Source organism: Danio rerio, chromosome 9, assembly GCF_052040795.2.
Source record: "Danio rerio strain M-AB ecotype USA chromosome 9, GRCz13ab, whole genome shotgun sequence".
Taxonomy (NCBI): Eukaryota; Metazoa; Chordata; class Actinopteri; order Cypriniformes; family Danionidae; genus Danio; species Danio rerio.
This window is the reverse complement of record NC_141029.1, coordinates 38,344,486-38,370,000: the sequence shown is the minus strand read 5'-3', so window position 1 is coordinate 38,370,000 and position 25,515 is coordinate 38,344,486. Positions and strand designations below refer to the sequence as shown.

The window sequence follows — 25,515 nt, the reverse complement described above, 5'->3', positions numbered from 1 at the left end:
CAGTTTAAATAACGTCACGGACCCGGTACCGGGTATGCAGAGCCTAATGCTGTATAACTTTTTCCATTAGAACTTACTGCAATAAAAAGATAAACAATCACATTTATATTATAGTGGAGTTCAATGCTGAATACACTAGTCAAGCAGAATCTGTCTTTGCCTTAATTTGCTCACCAATGTCTCTGCATTGTCCTCTATCCATTGTACGTACATAGTAAACTAAATCTGATTCATTTACACCATTTACATTGACATATTTAATTTCAGATAGCTTTTTTGTTGCTTAACAATAAAACAAACAAATATTAGGTTACATTAAATTTGAAATGACAATCTCCAAACCATTCTCAGATGGCATGTTTGGCTAAATCCAAGGTTACAATGGGCCTACTTTGGCCTGCAGGCCCTAGTTTGGGCATCTCTGGTCTACATCAATGCAGAAAACCAATCCAACAGCTCTTAAAGGATGTCAACCTGGAGGGCCGCAGCTATGCACAGTTTAGTTCCAACCCTAATTAAACACACCTGATCAAACTAGTTAAGTCCTTCAGGCTTGTTTGAAACCTACAGGTAAGTGTGCTGGAGCAGGGTTTGAACTAAACTGTGGATTGCGGCAGCCCTCCAGGAATTGAGTTTGACCTCCCTGTCTTAAAGGATGTTAAACACCAAGCATTTTGTGTGACACACCTTTCTGACCATCTCGGTCATAAACCTTCATGTGCACCAATCCGCTGGTCTTATTGCGCAGCACCACTGGGTTTCGTCCGTCCCGTTTGGCAACCGTCCCCAACTGAGCCAGATCATCATCAGCCCACCATAGCTTACCACCTGAAAAAAAAAAAAGATGAATTATTCATTTCCCAAAGTCACACAACCAGCAGGTCTATCTGCCAATGGAGGCACATGCCATTATCATTTGTTTGTCCCTTTTATACTGCATTGATAAAATGGGATGGTGTGCTGTGCTTGCCAAAACTATTCTACTCTAAAGTGTACGGGTGGGCATGGGAGGTGGTAGGATAGAGTAAGCGAGTAAGCGAGGGAGAGAGAGAGAGAAAAGTAAAGAGATAGGACTTGAGCATTATGCATGTTCCCTTCCCAGTGTGAGTCAATGAGGCAGAGCTCAGGGCGGCCTGGCTACGTGCCCTGGCTGAAGACAAGGGCTCTTCATTCACAAAGCCATCAGAGTGCATCTATTCTCACTGCGCTGCTGCAGCTAGCAAGCCCCTCGTGTTGTTTCCGCTCTGTAAGGTTGAGTGTGCCACAAAGGGCCGCAGAGATTGTCCTTGGCTCCACGCCTAGACCATATCTGTCTGCTGCAGGAATACAGGAGAGCCGGAGACAGTCATAGCTGTGCAACCGTAAAATGAAACACATATTTGTATTTGTTCAAGTAAAGAGGGGTTGAATGAAGTGAAAGGCATTGAATGAAGAAAAAATATAAATCTACAAAATCATGTTATTCACAGCTCTCTGTAAAAGACCACATACCACGTTGCTTTGTGATTGGTTTATCAAAACTGTAGTAGCTTAGCAACCAAGAATCAGGAGGGGAAGAAAGGTAACTAATGAGACTTTGAACGTGACATGTTTTGTTTGTGCCAGACTGGCTGGCCATGAGTACATTCTAGACATTCAGAGATTAGTCTGAAATTAAAGAAAATGCAGAATAACTTTTAAGTAACTTCAATAGCAACTTTTTTTTTAAACTGAGGTCAAAGCGTCAGTGAATTAAAACACATTTATCCTTGAAGCAGATGAGCTACAGCAGCAGAAAACCACACTAAACAACAAAACAAACAAACAAACAAACAAACAAAAAAGTGTTTCTAAACAAATATTTATTGTTAGTGTAAAAACAAGTTTGTATCAAAGTCAAACTGGACTCCATAGTAGATGATCAATGTCTGCTGTTTAGCTCTGCCCATTGATTCACACTTGTAGATGGTTGATAACAAGACTAACAAATGCAGGCCTACATAGAAACTATAATAATGTAACACAAGTGACACAAAACACATATTTTGAATCATTTGAATGTTCATGAGATTTTTATCCTCACAGCAGTGTTAATCTATAAAGCATGTATAAAGAAGTTGTCACGGTTGTGGGTGCATGCAATCCCCGCTGCCACATAATTGAATATATGCTAATTGTAAAATTCATTGCATGTGTGAATAGGCCATGCAGTTAAGCATACTCACACTTAGTTATTGTATCCCCTAATAGATCTGTGAGTAATTTTTATTTGAGATTCTTAATATATATCTTATATATTATATATCTTATTATATATATATATATATATATATATATATATATATATATATATATATATATATATATATATATATATATATATATATATACATACATACATTTACATATCATATACACCACTATGAGGAGATAGAGGGCACATGGACTATGGACAGTGGCAGTGAAAACGCATGCAGTCTGCCTGTTCTACCTTTTTTCATTTGCTGAGGAAAATAGTTTGCGTGGACTCATTAGCCCTGCAAACCTGCTATAAAGGTTATCCATGGAGGACTTTTGATGTGCAGAATCTATCCATGGTACCAGTTATCCGGACTCATAAATTTTGGTGAGAGCAATCCATTTGGCACGCACACACACCCACTGACTTTAGACTTTGCACACATGGGAATTCGCCGTTCAAGTATTGTGTTAAATTATGAATGTTGTTTGTGTTTATGTTTATTGTTAGGGAGCAATTCCATGCAAATGTCAACCTTGCCATGAAAAAAATATCTTTACCACATTTTTATCAAAATATCAAAACCCTAACACAAAAAAGTGTAGAAATGAAGTATTTTACAGTACTTTAGAAATATTAAAAAATGTCATTCAGTATTTTCAAACTATTATATTTTATTTAGCGAAGTCACATAAGTGGCAATTTCGCATCTGTCACATTCGTAACGGAAAAGTGTCACATCCATAACGAAGCTTTTTCTTCATAAATGCAAAAACCTTAAATAAAATAAAATCAACAATGTTTGTTCTACAGTGAGCCGACTCTTATCCTTTTGATTAGCTTTATTTCATTTGGGTTGTGTCGTTTAATTTTCAGAATTTCCACAAAATATGTTGTAGACTAAACTCACAGACTTTGACTGTCGCATCCAAACCGCATGTTAATTTTCCTCATTTAAAATATAAGAAATGTTTACAGATTGATAATTTTCTAATACCAGAACTATAAAGCAAAATATAAACAGTTGCTTTAATATAATGTTAATGTATATTTTCTATGGGAATTTATATTTTGAGTTTTTACTGCAAACGTCACATCCATAACGCTGGAATTGCTCATGGACATTTTCAGAGAGCTCTGTGATTTTCAAATATGGAAAGGGATCAAGAAAGCATTACATGATTAAATATGTATACAGATGTAGAGAATTGTACAGTTTTGTTATTTTTATTCTTGTGTATCCCGTTGATTTAAAGACGAGCATTACACTATCATGTTTGTTGTTGTCACGTGGGTTTGTTTTGCGTTCCTCCACATGCTTCTGTTGTGTGTATGTGTTTTGATCACCTGAATTCCCTAAATTAGGATCAGCTGTTTTATCAGCAGTCCCAGCTGTTTGTACTCAGCTCCACCTATTTAAGAAGTGAAAGTTTACTGCTTCATTGTCAGTTCGTTATTTCTTGTTTATGATCTCTCTGTGTCTTGCCTGGGCCTTGATTGAACTGGTGCTTTTTGGGCTCTAGTTTGTTTCCTAATTCAGCGACTTCCCTAACCTCGATGCTGGATTCATTAAACTCGTTTGCACCTTTTATTATTGATTTTGTTCATTAAACTCACTTGCACTTGAATCCAACTGACTTAGTTTGTTATTCCTGAACGTGACAACGTTGTTGCTGACATTTTTTTTACCCTCTACTGCACGCATGATAGATCTTAAAAAAATAAAATATTTTCTTAGAATGGCTTAACTTGAAGTGCTGTACTTTATGACATGTTGCCAGATGATAGCAACGTCCAATAGTGGAATATTATGAATATACTGGTGTTTGAAATGTTGTTTGTTTTGATTTATTTAGTGTTGCAGTAATATGAGCTTTAAAACAGAACTCATAAGTGACACCTTTAACATACTTTTCAACAACTGATAATCAACAGCTTTTGTTTAAATCTTTTTGCTAAATATTATTGGAAACAAACATACTATTGTATTATCATCTATACAACACATAGTAGGTATACATATTTCCTCTAGTGAATAGTATAACAAATAAATAACAAGTCTAATATATTCAGATGCATTAGAATAATGTATGTTATACAATACAGGCTACTATATTATGCCTGTCTACTAACACAGTGCAATAGAATGTTAGCCAATCATACAGAGTGTGCGATTACTTCCAAGTGTATATTCCACCACATCTATTCACACTCTGTGTTCCCATAACAAGTTGTTTCTAAACACTGATATTTTTTTAATGCAATAATCCTTAAACACACTAGAAATGGACCTCAGAGAAAAGTACAAAATAAACACAAAAAAAAGGCAGATCATGATCCATTTGAACTCTTCCATTTGTCAGCTTGTAGTACAAGCACAAACATTATTCAACAAGACATTCAATCCTCCACTATAAACCAGAAACAAATTCGAGTGTCATTTAGGCCACAGTGAGTCCCTGAGTCGATATTTGCTTTTTGTAGTATAAGGCCAGCTGTGTATAAACGCCATCCTACCCCGAGCAGCCCGAAGACTATTTGACATTCAAGATTGCTTGCATAGGTCATCACTGCAGTCAATATTAATCTTTACCTGTCCAGGGTGAGAGACATCTGTGATTGCCTCTAGATGTAATGTCCACTTAAACTGTTTGATCACAGAGCAGCATGGGTCTCGAGGTGACACACAACCCCGCTAAACAGCAGCTTGCCACTTCCCTGAGTGGTCACATCCCATTAAAGATTCTTCCAGGAGAAGCTGGCGAGACTGGATCCTGTCAGTAAAATTGCTTTCATTTCTTCGGTCATCATGCTCTTCAATTACGGTTTCACAGTCTAATAACGGATGTGACTTTGATGCAGGGCGGCCATTGGATTTTTTTCTTCTTAATAACGATGCTGCATCTTTCAAACCATCGCCGCTCATATCGATCTTCTGATCATCTGTCTCTGCAGAGTGTATTTTCGTACACACCCCGCTCTAATGATAAGGCCTGTCCCTCAACACAAGCTACAGCGTGGCTGATTTTACCCTGCCAGGTGGCTGAAATAGTAAACCATTTCCCTTACGGCAGAACCAAAGTAAATTTACGAGGACATCAACTGATAGCATGTTACACTGGTTAACCTTGGCAAATCTCCTAATTTATGTTGCATTTGCTGGGAGGGAGTTAGAGACTGAAGATTTTATGCTGGCCGTATCAAAAATCGACCAGTTATCAAACTAAATTCAACACATGGAAGTCACAGTTTAATGGAATTGCTGGTTTCTCTTATAGAGAACCTCAACCTGAATCATTTCAGTCAATTTAAAGAATGTAAGTACAATTTTGAAGAAGATATGTACAGTAAGTTATTAAACCAAAAATGTTGGGAAAAATGACCATATGTATAATAAAATTGTCTATACTTATTTGAAAACACATTAAGAAAGTGAATTCAATATTTATTATAACGTTATATTAATTAATTATTCTAATTAATTAATATTAATCTAATGTTGACAATTATTCAAATTATAACAATATACAAATACAATTTATGTGTATAGTCAAAATAACACATCAATCATTATAGAAAAGTGTTGTTACTATCAGTGAAATTAAACATTTAAAAAATGTTTAAAGAAGTGGTCTATTATACGATATAGCTGTATGATTCTGGCTAAAATGAGAATCGCAATTTTTTTGCTTAAAGTGAAGATCACGATTATCTCACAATTCTGTAGATGTAAAATAAAGTTTAATATGAGCAGGATATTATTATTGGTAATTTTCAAACATATGGTAAAACAACAATAATATTGTGTGTTGGTCTACTGCTTAAAATGCTCAATTTTGAATAGACTTTGAATGGTGGGCTCGAACAGACTTTAAATATGACCTGGTCAATAAAGCACAGTAAAGTGATGACATCAGAATACAACTATTCATAATTCTGAAGTTGAATTATTATGTTTGAGACATTTGCTTGCAATCTGGCACTAACAACATTATTAGACCATTTTTCTACTGGTAAAATCAGACATCAGGTTTCATTATCAGATTCCCTCTTGCATTATATTCACTATTATATGGGCTAGTTAAACTGACACTGTTAAACATTTGTTTTTATGAACAACTCTCAGTGTTTGCTATAAAAGAAAAACATATTAAACGCTTGTCACAATTATAACTCTAAAATGCGATATGATTATTTAAATGATGTGCGTGCTTTCTGTTACACTTTCACTGCTTTTCATACATTCGTGTGGCTCCCAAACGATCACTCCGTGCCACAAACTGAATGTTATACAATTCAAAATAAATTATAGCTAAACTACCTAAAAACACACATAAATTAAAATAGCCAGTTATTAAGATGGCGGTTCAATCTGCTGTGGCAACCCCAGATTAATAAAAGGCCTAACCCGAAAAGAAAATGTATGAATGAGTTATTAAGATCGGGTGTTAAATGCCAACGAAAACAAATGAGTTTTAAGAGCTGCTTTAAATAAGAACATGGAAGAGACCTGTCTATTGGGCAACTCATTCCAAAGTCTAGTCCAAAGGTGTGTCCCAAATCATATACTCATGCACTATTCTATACCATTTTGTAGTATAGTGCGTTCACACTGAAAACTCTAAAATTAAAAAGTGCACTTTAATTATCGGGATGATGCACTTATTCAACCGCTAAAATTCATTCATTCATTCATTTTCTTTTCGGCTTAGTCCCTTTAATAATCTGGCCACAGCGGAATGAACCACCAACTTATCCAGCATATGTTTTACGCAGCGGATGCCCTTTCAGCTGCAATCCATCTCTGGGAAACATCCATACACACTCATTCACACTCACACACTAAGGCCCACACAAGTTACCTCTGATGCATGTCTTTGGACTTGTGGAGGAAAGCAGAGCACCTGGAGGGAACCCAAGCGAACGCAGGGAGAACATGCACACAGAACTCCACACAGAAATTCCAACTGACCCACCCGAGGCTCGAACCTGCGACCTTTTTGCTGTGAGGCGACAGCACTTCCTACTACGCCACCGCATTGTCCTAACCGCTAAAAGGAAGTGTGGAATGATGGACACTTCACGCACTCAACGGCCGCAGCTTTGCTCATGTAGCGGAAGGAGTGGAGCTATCAGGCGTGTTGGATAACACGTGTTGGATAACTGTATTTATTTTGGATTGTGAAAGCAAAAATATACGAGAGGGATTATACCACGTTCCGATGGTGAATGCAGTTATACTCATGGCAGGTATCATTTGGTACTTTGGTCATTTATTAATTAATTTGGCAACCATCAAATGTCATCAGAGAAACGGTTTGAATTTCCGCTTAGTAAAAAAAAAAAAAAATAGTGTTCCATTTGGGACGACACTACATACATATGCTGTGCTGTTGAGTGTGTAAGTGCATAAGTGCATAGTGTGCCATTTGGGACGCAGCACAAGTGTTTCACAGTACAGGGTTGTGGATGAAAGGGCTTCCGCTGTGTAAAACATATGCTGGAATAGTTGACGGTTCTTTCCGCTATGGTGAGCCCTGATAAATAAGAGACTAAGCTGAAGCAAAATGAATGAATGAATGAATGATTACATAATCCAGATTACATAATCCAGATAATATGTAGTTAATCAGTAACTAATCAGAACATGTTTCTTTCTTGTACTTGTACTTTACATTCCATAGATTCACAGCCTCATTATTGTAAATTGTGAACAATAAGCCAAGAAAGAATTATAAAGTGTACCTAAACTTTGGAGTTAAACTGCATATGGGCTGAAGGGACAGTAATATATTCCAAATTTCCCCCCTTTCTATGCTGAATCGGACTCTCTGTTCTCTGATGAGATCCTCATGCTGCATATTAATATATACCATTCTTTCAGATCTCAGTGGGTAACCTGCATGGAAATGTGGTGTATGCATTATAAAAACACAGCCTGCCAGTGTGGGAAAGGAAAGAAGCGTTTTGTGTGCTTGGAGGGGATGGGAGTCTTATCATAAGAAGTATACGCCAGAACCCAGTCTGCTTACTTACCACAAAGATAACATCAATCACACTGAGACTCTTTCATCTCCTCACCTTGTTTCCTTTCGGATTCCCATTGAGGATGTGATTTTATTTGATACTATATAATCAACTGCATATGCATAGTAAGGTAAGTATGCTGTACAACTGTAAGGCATTAAGAGAAGGAGTTGTTTCACTGGTTTGTATTGAGTATAAAAGATGGAAACATGGAATTCTGAAGTTCCACTCACCACCCACTTACACACCAACTCAAGGGTCTACAAGATCATTCGCCCACCTGTGTGCATAACTAATCAGCCCCTGGCCCTTTAGGCTCTAAGATCCTCTTTCCTTTATAGAGATGTGATACAGCATGAAAAATAGCAGAATTGATCCATGCTAGTTGTAACGGACCCCCTATATTTTCCTTCAGGACAGACTTTTTACTTCATGGTTAAACTCTTCTACTTGGTTGTTAGCTACATTAGCTACATTTGTCTAGTAATATTCCTCTGTCCTCTACACAGTATTTATCATTGGATATGTATTTTTTTTTTTATTATTTATTTATTTATTTTATTAATTAATTTAATTTAATTTAATTTTACTTTATTTTTTTCTGATCACACACTGTAAATCTCAGTAGATGCACAGCTTGTCTGAAATGCTCCAATGAGTCTTTCTGGAACCAACCACAATGCCACGTTCATTTAAATTTGCTTTTCTTCCTATTCTGATACTCAGTTTGGACTTCAGGAAATCATTTTGAATATGTTTATGCCTACATGCATTGGATTGCTGCCATGAGATGGGTCTTGTTAGATATTTGCATTATCAATGTTACGTTTGGCGTTTCTGCTTACAGTTCTAAAACTCTCATGCTGATATTGTTTTGTCTTGTTTTGCAGTTTTCTATTGGTTGAACTGAGGACTCGAGACTTTAAAATGGTAGAAAGTGGATCCTTGCTCTCTTTTTTTCTTGCTCGGTCCCTCGCTCACTCAATTTGACTCGCGGTCTTGGCATTTGCCAGCCATTTTCCACCATGAGTCTCCAACAGCTATGTGGCTATGTTCTCCCTTATATTAAACTTTTGGGCTTTAGTTTGGAGTGTGGAGAGTCCAATCTCACCCTCTCAGTTGGTTTGGATTGTTTTTTTGTGAGAAGTTTGTGTTAAAAAATAAATAAGTTTAACTACTTTGGCCATTCTTTGTTTATTACGGTTAAATTTCCTTATTGCTCTCCTTTGATCTCTCTCTTTTTTTTTTCTAATTGTTGACATGATGACTTGTTTTGTTTAATATTCATTTAAGCTAAATTCACTTTGACCATTATAAAAATCTCTGTTGATTTTTTGTTTACCTAATTTCCTTTTTTTTTTTTTTTTGTTATTTTGTAAATTGATGGCCCATGCTCCTTGAACGTGATATACAGCGACGTTTACTCATTACTCATAATGGTAAAGTGGATAGGAAATATGTCGTACAAATTCCACCATTACAGCAGAGTAAAAAAATCTGATATTTAGACACCCCAGGTAAGAGGTGAATGGCAACTTAAGTTTATTTGTGTTCATCTTTATACATTTCTTTATTATAAATTTGTGCAGCGTTCTTTTTTTTTCACATTGGTTGGCGTTAAAAACTTATTTTCTTTGCTGGGGATATTGTCTACTGATTCAGTGGTTAATCCTGACCAAGAATGCTTTATTTTATTTTATATTTAACTTTTTTCTTTCTTACTTTAAGATTAGATTAGATTCAACTTGCGGTTTAGGTCTAACTATGAGTGAAATAGCAGCAAGTGCAGGACTTAGGTATACGTTATAAAGTACAATTGTAGAAAAAACAAGAGCTAATATTTACAGATGCATGTGCTATGAACATTATATACAGGTTGTATTAGCTATGAACAGAGATCAAGAATACATTTATACAGGTTGCTATTGATAATCGGATGAATGCCGATAGATATGAACATAATTGCGAATGTATATGTACAGTGGGTTTGACCAATTCAAGATGAATTAGTGCTACATAGTGCAATATACGTTTAAATGTGCAAATATTAAATAGTGCAGTGATTATGGGGAGTATACGTTATGAGGAGAGAGTGGGGGTGTATGAGGGGGCAAAAGAGTCATTGAGGGGCAGAGTTCAAAATGGAGACTATATAAAAGTATTACTATTGTAGAAACTGCTTCTATTTTCTTAACTCAAAATAACAGCATATACTACCATAGTAATGATTGCCTCAGGTACTGATTATGTGCTTTATTAAAAGTTAAATGCTACCAATGTGAGTTTAAATACGATTATATAGTTATTGTCATACCACTGAAAACAGCAACAGATAGTTCATCCCAGATCTTGAAAATAAACTAACTAGCCAACGGTTTGAAAATTAAAGCCAGGACTGCTTTACCACTTTTCTCCTAGATTTCCATCCAAGGAATTGCAACTAACTCCTTGCTTGCTTGATTGCTTGCTTACTTGCTTGCTTGATTAATTGATTAACTGATTGATCGATCGATCGATTGACTGTTTGAAAGATTTGCTACTTTCTACATCTGAATTTGATATGAAAAGGAGGGATATAAGTCAAATTTGTCATCCATATGTTCACGTTAAGAAAACAATCCACCTAATAATTGATTTCTGTTTTTTCTTTGTTCCATGTGGAAGCATTTTGACTTACTACTGTATAAAAAGCAAACAGCAAGTGTGTTCAGTTTTGAAATAATAATAATAATTAAAAAAATGAAATCATGCACAAAAACACATTTCTGGCAGTTTGTCACACTATAAATAAGAAACAACTGCTCACTTTACAGACCCGTAGGTTTTTGCAGAAGTAATGGAAGGCATTTCCTCTACGATACAAAGGCCTATTAATTGTGATAGATAGCGTCTACTGAATGCATCATTTTGCTGTTTTGCTGTACCGTGCTACTTCTTTGAAAGTAACCCATTAGTCTTCATGGCAGCCTTGCATTCTGCTCCCAATTTAATAATGACTCAAACTTTGTTTAATTAAAAGAGTCTGTCGCCACTTCTTACAAATTGCATTTGTTTTTCAGCTCATCATAGCTGCTCTAAAATAGAACGTGACTATAGAGGTTTTCCCAAGATTAATACCTTTGTAGCATCAAGGCAGTGTAATCAGTTAAAACTGGGGTTTAGGGAAATAAATACATGCTAATGAATAATTTGTGGGCATATGCTTCTACCTGCAAAGAGAGGTAGAGAGTAATATGAGAAAACATGTCAGATGTAGTCTAAAACACAGTGTAATACATTTAAGCAATACATAATAAAAGCACAAACTAAATTAAAAAGTGAAAGTGCCCATTGACAAGCTTTCCTGCTTTTATTACTTCATGGTTAAAAAATGTTATGCAACTCTCTGCCTTTCTGATGCTGCCAGCATGACTAAATTTTCTATAATCCCGAGAATTACAGCGTCTGGCCTATGGTAAAAGCTGTCATTTGAGTCATACAGTAAGCATAAAATGTGTGTTTAAAGATTGTGTTGAATCAAATGGATATCTTCCAAGGCAGCCTTTATTATCTTGGTTCTATATAAAGCTAAATCAATCAAACCTCTTCAAGACTCCATCACTGAAATGTATGTTTACAGTCCTCAGGCAACCAAAATTTGCTCTATATTCTTATTCCATCATGTGCTTCCTAGGGCTAAATGGAAATTGGTAAAGCTTTTTTGACAAAATTGCTTGAATGTATCTACTATTACCCTTCTGAAGCAATGCAACTGTAGATTCATACTTCCAAGACAATCAGCACAAAAAGAGCTCAATTTCTAGAGATAATTCACCCAAAATGTATCGTTTTTTTTTATTATTATTATTACTCACCCTCATGTCATCGCCAAACCCTTGAGACATTCAGTTATCTTTATAAAAGTAACTGACAAAAATAAATCATATTCAGTCAGTGGTTGAATCATAATGATACTAAACTAAGTTTCACAATAACCAATGATCTAACCCTTATACAATTCTAAGACCATATGAACTACAACTCCCTTCAGGCACCACACACACACACCTGTTCCAGTTCTTCATTGATTACACACACAGCTGGGAGCTACTCAAGACAAAATGGACAATATAAATAGCACACACACAGACATAGCTGAGTCTTGTTTTACCATGTGCAAGATACTAAGCATTTTTCCTTGTCTGTCAAGCCATGTTTCGATCCTTGCTTTGTTAACCCATTTTGATTCTTTGCCGCCTAGCCTTTTTTTTTTGCCTGTATTCTGACCACGTATTTTGAATTACCTTTATGCTTCTATTTTTCACTCATTTTGACCATTGGCTGTCTGACTATTCTTATTAAAATAACTGAACATGAATCCTCACCTCTGTTGTCAGCATCCTTACAATACACTAAGATAATCCTATACAACTTAATGGTAAATCAATAACATGATTACATTTGGGGGGAGAACTATCCCATTAATTCATTCTGATGAAGTACTGACTATTTTGACAAACAGATAAAACAGGTCCCAGGTCAATTATACAATCGTGGGACCCAACTAATATTAGTATCATCAATCCCTATATATTGAAATTTACATAATTTATTTTATCTGCAAATAAATGTGAGTACTGTTCATTTAAAACTAATGCAAACATAAAAATAAATCACATTTAAATTTTCATTTAAAAATTACTACATTTACCAATACAGGCTCATTGGAGATTTGTGCCCACAATATGTGCTACGAAAATACATGGCAGAGGCAACGTCTGCTTACAGTTATTTGTTTTTCAAAGACAATCTCACATACGTTACTGAGACACGTGCAATCGGTCATGCGTGCTATTTACACATCCTTCCTAGAAAAGAAATGTACATTACCACGATTTAACCCTGTTAAACCTGCTTACCTGGTTTCTGAAACTGTCCTTTGCCTGCTTTCAACACTAGTCCACTCCGCATCCAAAGACTGACACCATACAAGGCAACCTACCAAGCAGACTGATCTCACTATAAAATCCATCTATACAGAGATAATTGGTCAGTACTAAAGTTAAAAGGAAGATAAGTTATCTGTGGTGTCATACCACCCTATCTTTTTAAACACAAAATGCAGCCAGAGCTTGTATTTTTTAGTTTCTAAAAATGTAGCCCACATATCCCCAATGAGCCTATGTTGAAATTTACATGCACTACCAGCATTAACATTTGCCATATTTGCATTCTTTTACACACAGATCCAAAAGTCATTTTTGTCTTTGTTCTGAGTTTAATTTAGGAGAACTGACACAATAAATTTACTTCAACCACAGACAGAATATTAAACAACATTTGAATACTTTATTCACTTGCAAGTTTGGCTTTATAAAAATGAGCAAAGGTTAACAACTCTTTGAACTGTAGACTGCAGTTATCTGTGTGTCTCATCATAGTTTTTGGGGTGTTGAGAACCCAGCTGACAACAAGTTTTTAATTTATAGATGAATTGTAAACTTTCTATCTATTTATATTGAATATGCCTTGTGGTGAGAACCATAGCTTAGTATGACTTGATCTATTCCACCACTACCTCAGTTACAATTGAATACAAATAAATTGTATCCAGTTGTGGTTCTAAGTTGTGGTACTTTTTTGCTCAAACTAATTTTAAGTAGGATAAATAACCCCAGACTGGTTGCTTATCCTGCCTGAAACCACTGTGCAATATGGATTTCAGAAAATTTAAATGGTGTACTGTACATTCAGTTAATGAAGAAACTCCTGCTCTTACTTCAAATGGCAAAAATAAATTTACTACTACTTCAAAAAATACAACTACTATACAACTACTACTTCAACTCATTCTTAAATCTACTAATATCACTAAATCAGTTTCTAAGCCACTTTCCAAAACCTTTTTTGTTCAAAGTCTGCTGGTGGAAAGGTCTTTCCAGTCCCACATAAACTGCTGATTCACTAGTTTTTTTTTTTTTTTTTTAATTGACAATGACAAAACCCATTACTTCCAGAATCACTTCTATGTAAACAAAACAAGGACCCCTCTTCAAACCCCCCACCATGCCACACAACAACTTAAAAACATTATGTAGTTCTGAGTGTGCCTCACACAAGTAAGTGGGCTTGTCAAACCACCTGTAGAAAGTGCATTTATTCATCTCCCTAATTTTATCCGACATTTGCACCAGACAATTCATTACAATCACTCAACATAAAAAAAAAAATAATAATAATAATATATATATATATATATATATATATATATATATATATATATATACACACACACACACACACACACATATATATATATATATATATATATATATATATATATATATATATATATATTACACATTCTTCTACCACTATATATATATTCAAACGCATTGTGCATTAATGAAGTTTGTTTCACATAGGTAAGTGGACTTGAAAAACCAACTGTAAAAAAAATAAAATAAAAAAATAAAAAAATAAACAAATTCCTCCTCCTAATAAAAAAAAAACAATAACTTATATGTTCATAAACATTATTGCCTCTTTTTCTGACATCAAATATTTGAATGCTAAAAAAAACTAAATGTAAACGTAACTTAACGCTATCCAACCTGGCCAAACATAAAAGTGCTTTGGAATACAAGAGCATTAACACACAATAGTCAAAGACACCTACAAATTAACATAGGCTCATTATTGATACAAAACCCTATATACATTTCTGGAGATAGAAATCTTCCTAGGATCTATGTTTATTGCAGTTTTTCCAATTGATCCAATCACCCCCTTCCCTACTGTAAACCCAACCAAATCTAGAAAAATAAATGCCATCGCGGCTAATTTATACCCCGTTTTTAGATGTTCCCATGTTCTCACACCATTATTTACTTTTATTTTATTTTATTTTATTTTTGACTTTTGTTTTTGTTTTACCTGCTTTCTGGAACCATTCTTCATCTGATTTGAACTAAATCACCATGGTCAACTCCACCCTGCGTCTCAAGTCCACTGACATACGTGGCGAGCCACTGGACAAACTGTAACAGTGGAATAGCCATCCACTAGGAGGTAAGCAGCCAGCAATAGTGCAAAAAGAAACAGAAGCGCCTTGTAGCGGTTGTTTTTAAGGTGATATCCAGAAATGTATACAGGGGTATGTTTTCACAAAGAGACTGTGTTGCTACAATAAGACCCAATTAATAAATGGCAATTATTTCAATTGTTACCAAGCGCCTAAAACAAAACATCTCAGCAAAATTCCAAACCTTGAAAAATCCAGTTATTCCCTAGAAACACATTAATTGCTGCAGCCTGGTACCTTATAATCACTATACAATCAACCCCCAGCACCCCCTCACCACCACAAAAAAAAGAAAATTACAAATAAAAGAAGGCAGCCAGGCGCTAACCAGTCAGATGGTTTGTGGGCAGGCCACGTGAGACTAATTTACACATTCTTCTACCACTTTTGATTTTGACTTATTTGTTACCACAGCAACATAGTGCAATAATTTAATAAAGAACTCACTAAATAGACAAACAAACAGTAATTGAGTAGAAAAAAACTGCAGATAAAAATAGCAGCCACTGATTCAACACAAGCAATAAGCAACCATTTCCGAATGCCTAACTGAGGTTAATCTTTGACATAAGACTGACTAATGAGAAGACAATCAGACACTCTGACACTTACCCATGACTGCAAGAGCCGTGGCTTTAGTTAAGTCCCTCTTCATGCTTTCAATGACCTCAAAGCCACTGCCGTCCAGATTGCACCTGTTGATAGTGCCATTAGCGGAACTGATCCAATACATTTTCCCAGCTGGAAAGTCAATCGAAAGTCCTACAGGGGGAAATGAGAAACCTTGTAGAAATTGTTGTTTAGAGTTCTGGTTATTACTTTGCATATGCTCTACAGTAAATGCATACTAGTGTGCGTTTGAAGTGTTTTATTATATACATTTATATAGCTGGATATACAGTTGCAATCGCTTCGTGACACTTTAAATCACTTCAATAAAATTCATCTCTGTCTGAAACCTGATTCAAAAGTGGAAATGGTGAGAGTTTGACAGAGATGGAAAATTGATTGTGACAAGTGAAGGATATTTCAATCGAGTGTCAGGACAGCTTTGACTGAGCGGGGCGAGTGCATGATATACTCCAAACAACAATAGACAAGACTTTTAACTCTCAGACACCTCGTCCAATACAAAAAAGGAGCATGAGCTTTGACTATCAATGAACGTATATGTATAGATGAATGATATTTAAGCTGGAGGAGAGGACTTGAGTAATGTTCTTTACTACCAAAAAAAAACTATTATTTTGCTGTGCATTAAAAAATAAACATTTTTTCAGAAACAGACTGATGAAATCAAGAGGCTGGGGAGATTTTTTTTATTAAAGCAATTTACTGCACAAACTCTGTAAAGCAGTCTGTTAAAATGCAATTTTCTCAGGGTCTTGGCTTTGTAAGGATGTGGGCATGAAATTTAATATATATGAAACTTCCTGAAAGCTAATTCCAGCAGAAGTTTATAGAGACAGTTGACTTAAGTTCAAGTTCGCAATGGTTATATTTAAAATTAATTTAGAGCAATTGCTGTACTGTATCACAGGGCTTTTTTCCACAAGGACAAATGGCCATCCTTGAGGTCAGTTACACTGTGGACTGAAATGGATTTCGTGGTCATTTTGAGTAAATGGTTTGAAAAGCTTTTTATTTATCTTTGCGAGTAGAAATAATACATAACATGCAAAATGGCACATTAAAGCTCTTAAGGAAAGACTGTGCGCAAGAAAACATGCTTTATAAAAATACTATTGTCCTTGTAAATATAATTAGGTACAGCAGGAAAGCACAATTATCTGCGATTTAAGTCGTATATACTGCATCATCTGTAAATCACTATCAATGAAAAAAAATAAGGTTCTTTTTGGCATTGAAAGTTCTGACATCAATGTGATCTCTTCATTGCACTGTTTCTTTTTAGTGCAATACTTTTTATATTACTTGCCTTTTAAACCTTTATTGACTGTAAAAATGCAATGCTATTGAAATATTGTACTTATATTCAAATTAAACATACCAACTGGTTCCTTCTGGTTCTGATGAAGAACCTTCCTGTTGCTTCCATCCATGTTGGCTACGTTTATTGTATTGCCATCGGTCCAGTAGATTTTTCTAGATCATGAAACATAAAAGTCATATTTTGTAGATACATATAAACACATTTAATGGTTTGTGCTTAAGGTTAACTGGACACAATACATGTAACAAATAAAGAGCAGAAGAAAAAATATATTTAATAAATTGTGAAAGAAAACAAATAAAGAAAGCTAAAATAGATGTTGTGGATAATATAATATAATATAATATAATATAATATAATATAATATAATATAATATAATATAATATATGTAATCATAAAATATTATATAATATATGTAGCAATAAAATAAAATAATATCTTTAATTATGAAAGAAAATAAATTAAATGCTAACACAGATGTTGTAAAAATACAATATAATATAATATAATATAATATAATATAATAAATATAATATAATATAATAAAACACTATATAATACATGTAGTAATAAAATAAAATAATATATTTAATTATAAAATAAAAAAAAACTAACAGATGTTGTGAAAATATAATATAATATAATATAATATAATATAATATAATATAATATAATATAATATAAAATAATATAATTTAATAAAACACTATATAATACATGTAGTAATAAAATAAAATAATATATTTAATTATAAAATAAAAAAAACAACAGATGTTGTGAAATTATAATATAATATAATATAATATAATATAATATAATATAATATAATATAATATAATATGATATAATATAATATAATATAATATAATATAATATAATATAATATAATATAATATAATATAATATAATATTTACACTGCACTGGTAATTGTTTTGATCAATAATAACTGTGCTTCCAGGATCAGATGATTAATCAGCATCTATGAAAGACCCAAACACAAATCACATTTAATCTTGCAGACTGTCCATGCGGCCTGCTTACCCTTTGGCTGGATGCACAGTCAGACACTTTGGTTTATCAATCCCGTGGATGACTGAGGTTTTCAGAGATCCGTCTAGTCGGGCAACATTGATCTGCGTCTCCTCATTCTCAGAGCTCAGCCAATACATGTTCCTCGAGAGCCAATCTATTGCCAGCCCACGGCAGTTTTGAATATCTGCACGTACCAGAGATCGCCATTAATACCAGGATGCACATCACAATAAAGCTCATGGGTGACTTCACCACTTCTGCCAAATACCGTAATGAAATGTCTTGTGCGCAAATAACTAGGAAAAGGTATGTCGTCTGCATGCTGATGAGGCTTAAAAAACACACTCTGCTTGATAACGGCACTTAAGAAAATCTACAACAGTCTTCATCTCGCACTATTTTCGCCTTGTTTTAATGCAGTTCGGAGAAGCAATCCCCAGAGAACTTCACAAACAAGCTCTGCTATCACGTAAGATATTATTTATGTTCTGCCACGCACTCCTTCAACCGTCATTTTTTTTTTTTAATGCCAGCCGCCTGTGAGCACAGCCCTCTCGTAATTGAAAAAACAATTTAAGTCTGAGTGTCAGCAAAATAAAACAGTATTTCAGCTCAAACCTACAATGTGGCAGACGAGAGGGGAAAAGAGTGCAATACTTATTAACAGCACAGAAATAAAATAACTGTCACTGAGGTGGTGGTTATTGAGAAAAATACAACCTAGGTTCACAAATAATGTGTGCCTGTGGCGACAATTTTAGCCAAAATGAAATTACATTGCTTTTTTGTGCATTTTGTGATAGTTTTGAAGTGAGTTGTACAGTGAGACACATTAAAAAGAGTGTTTATTGTGTTTTATTCTATTTTTTAAACTGGCCCTAGAGTCTGGATGTTTTTATTCTTGGGCATCAAAATAAGGTATGAATGTATTACCAACCCAAATAAATAATGAACTACATTACACAAAGATATTTCCACAGTTTTTGACCCTTTGACTGCCTACAACCAAAATCTTGACCATATTTTGACTTTTTTTTTTTTTTTACTTTGTTTTAAGTAATGACAGTTAAAGTCATTTAAAGAATTTAATGTTTTGAATAATGGTTTACATACACAACATTGTTGGTTATTAATAATAATAAAAAAAGCATAATCCTGTTGCACTACTACACTACAAAAAAAACAAAAAAAAACGGAAAGCATGTCAAATGAGGAGCTGAAATATTTTTGGCATACTTATTTAATATACAAAAATGTGTCTTACACTATATTTTTTAGTTCTTGATAGTATATGTATTAATTCCAGTACTTTTACCATAAACCGACATATCAACTATCTGGTAGAGGTTGACATTTTAGAAATGAACATTAATGCAAACTTTTTTTTGGTGGGTAGTTAAATGGTTAATGTAGACATATTCAAGATTTTTTTAAAGTACACATAAAATCAAAACTAACCCAATTGATTTTGTGAGCTCACATTGCTAGTTTTGTGGTGAACAACTCATCTGTGCATGTCATTATGAAATAAAAATAGTCTTCCCTTCTAATCTTTAATTGAAACTGCACTGTTTGTTTTCAGTTAAATTCTCAGATTACATCTGTCTGAGGTATTGGGTGTGGTTAACATACTTAACCACGCCACTTCAACTAGGGCTGTGTGATTAATTAAAATCAAATCATAATCGCAATTTCAATCGTTTCGACTAACTAATCGCAAGAGGCTGTGATATGAAATATTTATGTATTTTTTAATTTTTCCACCTAGAGCAAATGCATGACCGTCGTCTGTGTGTGATAGTCGTACTAGCCAATTGAGTGAGCACACTTTTGTTCAGCCCACTTAGAATTGCGGAACCATACTATGTGGAACGCCCACAATAAAAAAAACAACAGGAACAGGAAAGTGCGGACAATTGGTATGGTAGCGTCTGCTGCTTCAGAAGCATTAATAGACAAATTAATGTCACAGAAAAACAAGACATTGGTAATATGGGAATATTTTGGTTTCAAAGTCAGACACCAAACAAAAACAGGGGCTGTCGCAGAATTGTTGCCACAGTTTACAGATTATTGACCTGAAGCTTGACTACAAATTTAAATTGCAAATCAAAAAAATGCAATTAGATATTTTCCCCAAATCACACAGCCCTACCACTAATTGTCAGTTTCTATAGTGCTATGAAAACAAACAAAAACAGTAGGAGGAGGTGTCTGTTAGGTTGTAATAACCCTCCCGAAACCCTTTTTCCAATCTTTGTGAAAGAAATTCCTAATTAAAAAGATCCAATCAGCTCGCAGTAGAAAAAACAAGCCACGCCCACTGTTTTCTCATGATATTTAATTTCTCTAGGAACTGTGTCACAAAACGGAAAAAAAAGTCGTTTTTTTCTGTTTGTGTGGACTTTATTATAGACAAAAAAAAAAAATATATATATATATATATATATATATATAAATATATATATATATATATATATATATATATATATATATATATATATATATATATATATATACATATATATGTATATGCTATTTATAAACAGAGCTAAAACTGCCAGTAGGTGGCGACAAGTCACTGTTTTTTTTTTTAAATGTTTATTCATTTAAGGTGCTTTCACTTTTGGTGTGATTGCCTGGTTTGCACCTAAACTTGATTGATCAATTCGATTGATTATGGCCTTGAAGCTCACAGTTGGAGGCTATTGTTCTCAGCTGGCCCATTTATAGCTCTTGCTTCAAAAATAAACTTTAAACAGGTAAAAGCAAGGGCTATGTCCCACTCAAGTCCAATAGTAAATTTAACCCAGGTAGCAGCATTTTATTATGTAAATTCATGCATGAATCCCAGCAGAACTAGTGCTTAAAGGTTAATGCTTCATGGCGTGTGAAAATAGTAAATTTATCCTAAACCTAAGCAAACCTTATCATACAACTTTTCCTAAGCCTAACCAATGTTGTTAAATAACATCAAAAAGCATTTGTTGAAGAAACCATGCTATGCTAACAAACTATGCTATTTTTAGGTAGTTTTTAGCTCATTTGTCAAACAATCTCATATAGTTTGATATGGTAGAAATGGTAAGAGGTCATATCACCGTATTTTTAAAGAACTGTGCGCGAATGTACATTTTCAATGATTGATAATCTACTTTGTAATTACGATGGAGCTCATTATAAGGGACAATTCCTTTTTTACAAAACACTTTTTTTTTTTTTTTACCAAACTTGTCATACACTGATAATTACCACTGAATAAAAATAAGTGAAAATATGGCTTAAAATAATAAATTTTGTCATTTAGACTAATCCGGATTTTATAGAAGCCTGTTTCTACCACAGATTTTCTTTTTTTCTCATATTGCAACATTTTATCTAACTCAGAATTCTGACTGCAAAAATACTTGTGACTTTTTTTTATCTCATAATTGTTACATTATGACACAGAATTCTGACTTATTTTAAATCTGAAATGTGACTGTATATATCTTTGACTTGTAAGATACAATATCAGAATTCTAACTTATATATATTAGATATTTATACCTAAATTATTTAGAATATTTTTGACACTTATTATTTGCCGTTATAAAGGTCTACAAGCCGGGATTCGAACTTTAGAAGCCCAGAGTGCTGTTTCATTTTAGTCTGCTCACAAATCACTCTGCAATCTGCACCGACCAAAATTACTACTTTTATCTCAGAATTCTGACTTTATTTCTCAGAATTTCTATTCTATTATTTCTCCTTATTTCTCAGAGTTTATATTATGCAATTCTGACTTTCAAATGTATCTCTCACAATTCAGAGGGAAAAAAGTCTGAATTGCAGGTTTGTAAAATGCAACTCTGAGAGAAAAATTCTGAGAAAAAAAGTCACAATAACCTTTTTGTTCAGTGGCAGAAACAAACTTCTACTTTATATACTGTGTCTATATTTAATTTTTAACAGGTTGCTGACAAGTATCAGCTCACATTCTACAGTTTTTCTCAATTGCTTTGACTCAATTTCCAATTCAAATTTTTCCTTTTCAAAACAATACGTTTAGATATCTGAACAATTAAGTTCACATTGTTCACATGCATCTAGTATTTCCTATTGATTTAAGGAAATTGCAAATACTCTGGCATATGTGTGCTAACATTAAGTACAATTGTCTGTAGTTTGGACAAAAACTATTTGCATATGACTTGTTGATCAAATCTGTCAATTCAAAATTGTCAAACTTTTCACAACTTCTCAGTCATATTTCATCATGTAAGCCATCACACTCAAAACAATGCATTCAATTATCAAACATGTATATATGTACATGTTTACTCCATAAATATCTTATATTGATATTGTTTCTAATGTTTGCTAAGTTGGTTAATGATCTCTAATTGCATTACAAGCAAGTTTGGGAGCATATATCTGTAGATTGTATATCTGAAGATCTGTAGACTATTTTTTAGAGAAAGGAGAACTTACACAATCCAGAACTGCAGCAACATGCTCGTGAAAGAGCTATTAATGAAGTAACAAGATGTCCACCAAGAATACATTTATTATGGATGCAACTTTGTAGTCATTTTTGTTGCTTGTTCATATGAGGTAGCATACAAAACATAATTCATACAATACAGTAAGCAAGATTGCACTTTACATGTACATTGGTATAAAAATAAATGTACTGTATAAATACAAATGATTATATATATATATATATATATATATATATATATATATATATATATATATATATATATATATATATATATATATAAAGCACAAATATCCGATTTTTTAAACCTTAATTTCCATGTTTGTCTGTCATGGTGAAAAAAAAAGCTAATTACTGTAATTTGAGCACTGTGGCTCACATGGTGGCAAATACACTTTATGTTTTGGTGGCCTTGGGCAAATTAGTGATACGATAACTAGATTTTGAAGCATGAATGAATTTTTTCAGGTGAGGAACTACATTTTGCAGACATGCACTAAAGTTTTAAAGTTCCAGCAAACCGTTTTGACATTTGCACTCAGAGTTCGGAGAATGTTAAGTCTGTTTCAAAAAATGTGCCAAAGCAATTAAGGAAAAACTGTAAACACTTACAGCGTCTCAGAACTTTTAATGATTTCTGAAAGGTAGTGTGATTAAAAAGCCAAAAATCTGGTTTTGGAAAGTAGTGAAGTAAAAGCTTCATAAAATTAAATTGTTAAACTACGGAAAAAACTAAACTACGGATAATTAAATTACTCAATTACAGCAGCGAATAAAAAAATACTGTCCTGCACTAAAAGCACATTTTACCAGTGAGCCTGAGCAGAAAAATCCTCAATAAACCACACCATACATTTCCCCACCTTGGAATTATAAGGTTATATCTGTGTTCTGAATGATTTTAAGATATTGAGCTTCAAAGTTTTGCATTCCATAGCAAACAGTGTGTGTGTAACATTTGTTTTTTTAAATAAAATGTCTTAAAATGTAAACAACTCATAAAAAAACATCCCATAATGTAAATAAGTTATCATTTAATAAGAATATGTCAATAACTTAATTTTGACAATAATGTCAGACAGAACCTTATAATTCTAAGGTGACTATTTGTTGACCTCCTGTTGAGAAAATCAAGACTCACCTCCAGAAATGACAGTCTGAAGGCCTGTTCCATTGATGAAGGCACGTTTTATTGTTTGGGTCTTAACATCAGCCCAGTATATCCTTTCCTCGAGAGCGTCATAATCAACCACGGTCACGTCATCAATGTCAGGAACCGTCAAAGCAGTCATGACGTTCATGTACGGATTATCGATGTCCACTCCGCGGATCTCTGACCGCCTCACGTACAACAAGAACTTCTTCAGCGCTGATGTGGAGGCCAAAACAAAACATGCAGAAGTCGATATTTCCTCTAGAAAGCTCAAACCGATCCATACATTCGTGTTTATGTTCTGTCTGTTGTGCGGGAAGACGCATACTCACCCACACAAGAGCGGTTGTTGAGCGAGAGCTTCATGAGATGAGGACACGAGCAGGATGCTGTGCGGTTGTAATCAATGAGACAAAGATGGGAACAAGGACCTCTTCCATCGTTTCCTTCGCATGGGTTTGAAGCTGAAAAACACAGAGGGACATTCATTCAGACCAGTGAAAGAAAACACGATGAGGTGAAAAATCAATATCACATGCTATGAATTAAGAAGTGCAGCTCTTAAAAACTCTTTTAAAGTTCGACATCACACCACCTAAAAAAGAAAGTTAATTTTTTTATAAAGAGGAACTGACAAAAAAAAGAAAAAGAAAAAAAAAGTGATTAACTACCAAGGGAGTCATTTTGACCATTTTTTATAATGTACTATAAAAAATTATATTATATTTTATATGTAATTTGGGCCCAATCCCAATTCTATTTTTATTTTACCCCTACTCCTTCTGACTCTTTAAACTATAGGCGATATTGCAAAAAGAATTATCACACTATCATGTTTCATATCATTCAATATCGATAATTATTTAATTTTTTTTACAATACATTTAGGAATATTACGATTTTTCGTTATTTAACCACTTTATTTTAATTTACCAACATTACTAAGGCAAATTGGTTTAATAGTCAAAACCAAAAACATTTAAACAAAATATCTTATCTGTTTATAATAAAATAAACATAAGTGTTAAAGAGACTCTTAAACTTGACAAATGAAATGTTACAAACAGTGTGCAATGATAAAGGTAGATCAACATCTGTAAGGTGCCAATAATAATGATACAGTAAACCTCAAACTCTGTAAACAACAAATTGTGATAATCAAATCTGAGCTTTCAAGTAAAGGAACAAGCCATCATTATTCAAACACATATTGTAACATTACAAATTGTAAAATTGAATGACTACAATAACCTTATGCTAAAAAATCTTTCAGATGGGGTGCTAGTGGCTGGGATGCACAATAAAAAAAAAACCAAAAAGCCACTCTGGCGACATCCTTCCATCCTTTTTTATTTACAATCTCCTCACCGCTGCTATATGGCACTCATTTTCCTATGTGTTGGTATTCTGAACTGAAGTGACAAGAGCAAGCACGTAGTAACTAGCTGACCATCAGCCATTTTCTTAGAGGATGACAATCCATTGCTGCAGCTCAGAAGCAAGTTTATGGGGAAGAAAGTAAAAAGCACTGCAGTGTTTGGGTGCGCTGTGTTTGTCTGAGGTAATTAGTTTGCCGTTGA

The 25,515-nt window shown here is 34.0% G+C and overlaps 1 protein-coding gene across 4 annotated transcripts in view; it reads right to left on the bottom strand.

Moving 5' to 3' along the window:
• lrp1bb (low density lipoprotein receptor-related protein 1Bb) overlaps positions 1-25,515 on the bottom strand; it is a 631,192-nt gene that overhangs the window by 173,158 nt on the left and 432,519 nt on the right. For all 4 annotated transcript variants that reach the window (XM_087268160.1, XM_087268163.1, XM_087268161.1 and 1 more), the window contains 6 exons: positions 24,268-24,399; positions 23,924-24,151; positions 18,306-18,480; positions 17,320-17,414; positions 15,921-16,070; positions 688-828 (listed from right to left, as the gene is read on the bottom strand). In XM_087268160.1, the coding sequence (XP_087124286.1) occupies positions 688-828; positions 15,921-16,070; positions 17,320-17,414; positions 18,306-18,480; positions 23,924-24,151; positions 24,268-24,399 (921 nt within the window). The remainder of the gene's footprint in view (positions 1-687; positions 829-15,920; positions 16,071-17,319; positions 17,415-18,305; positions 18,481-23,923; positions 24,152-24,267; positions 24,400-25,515) is intronic.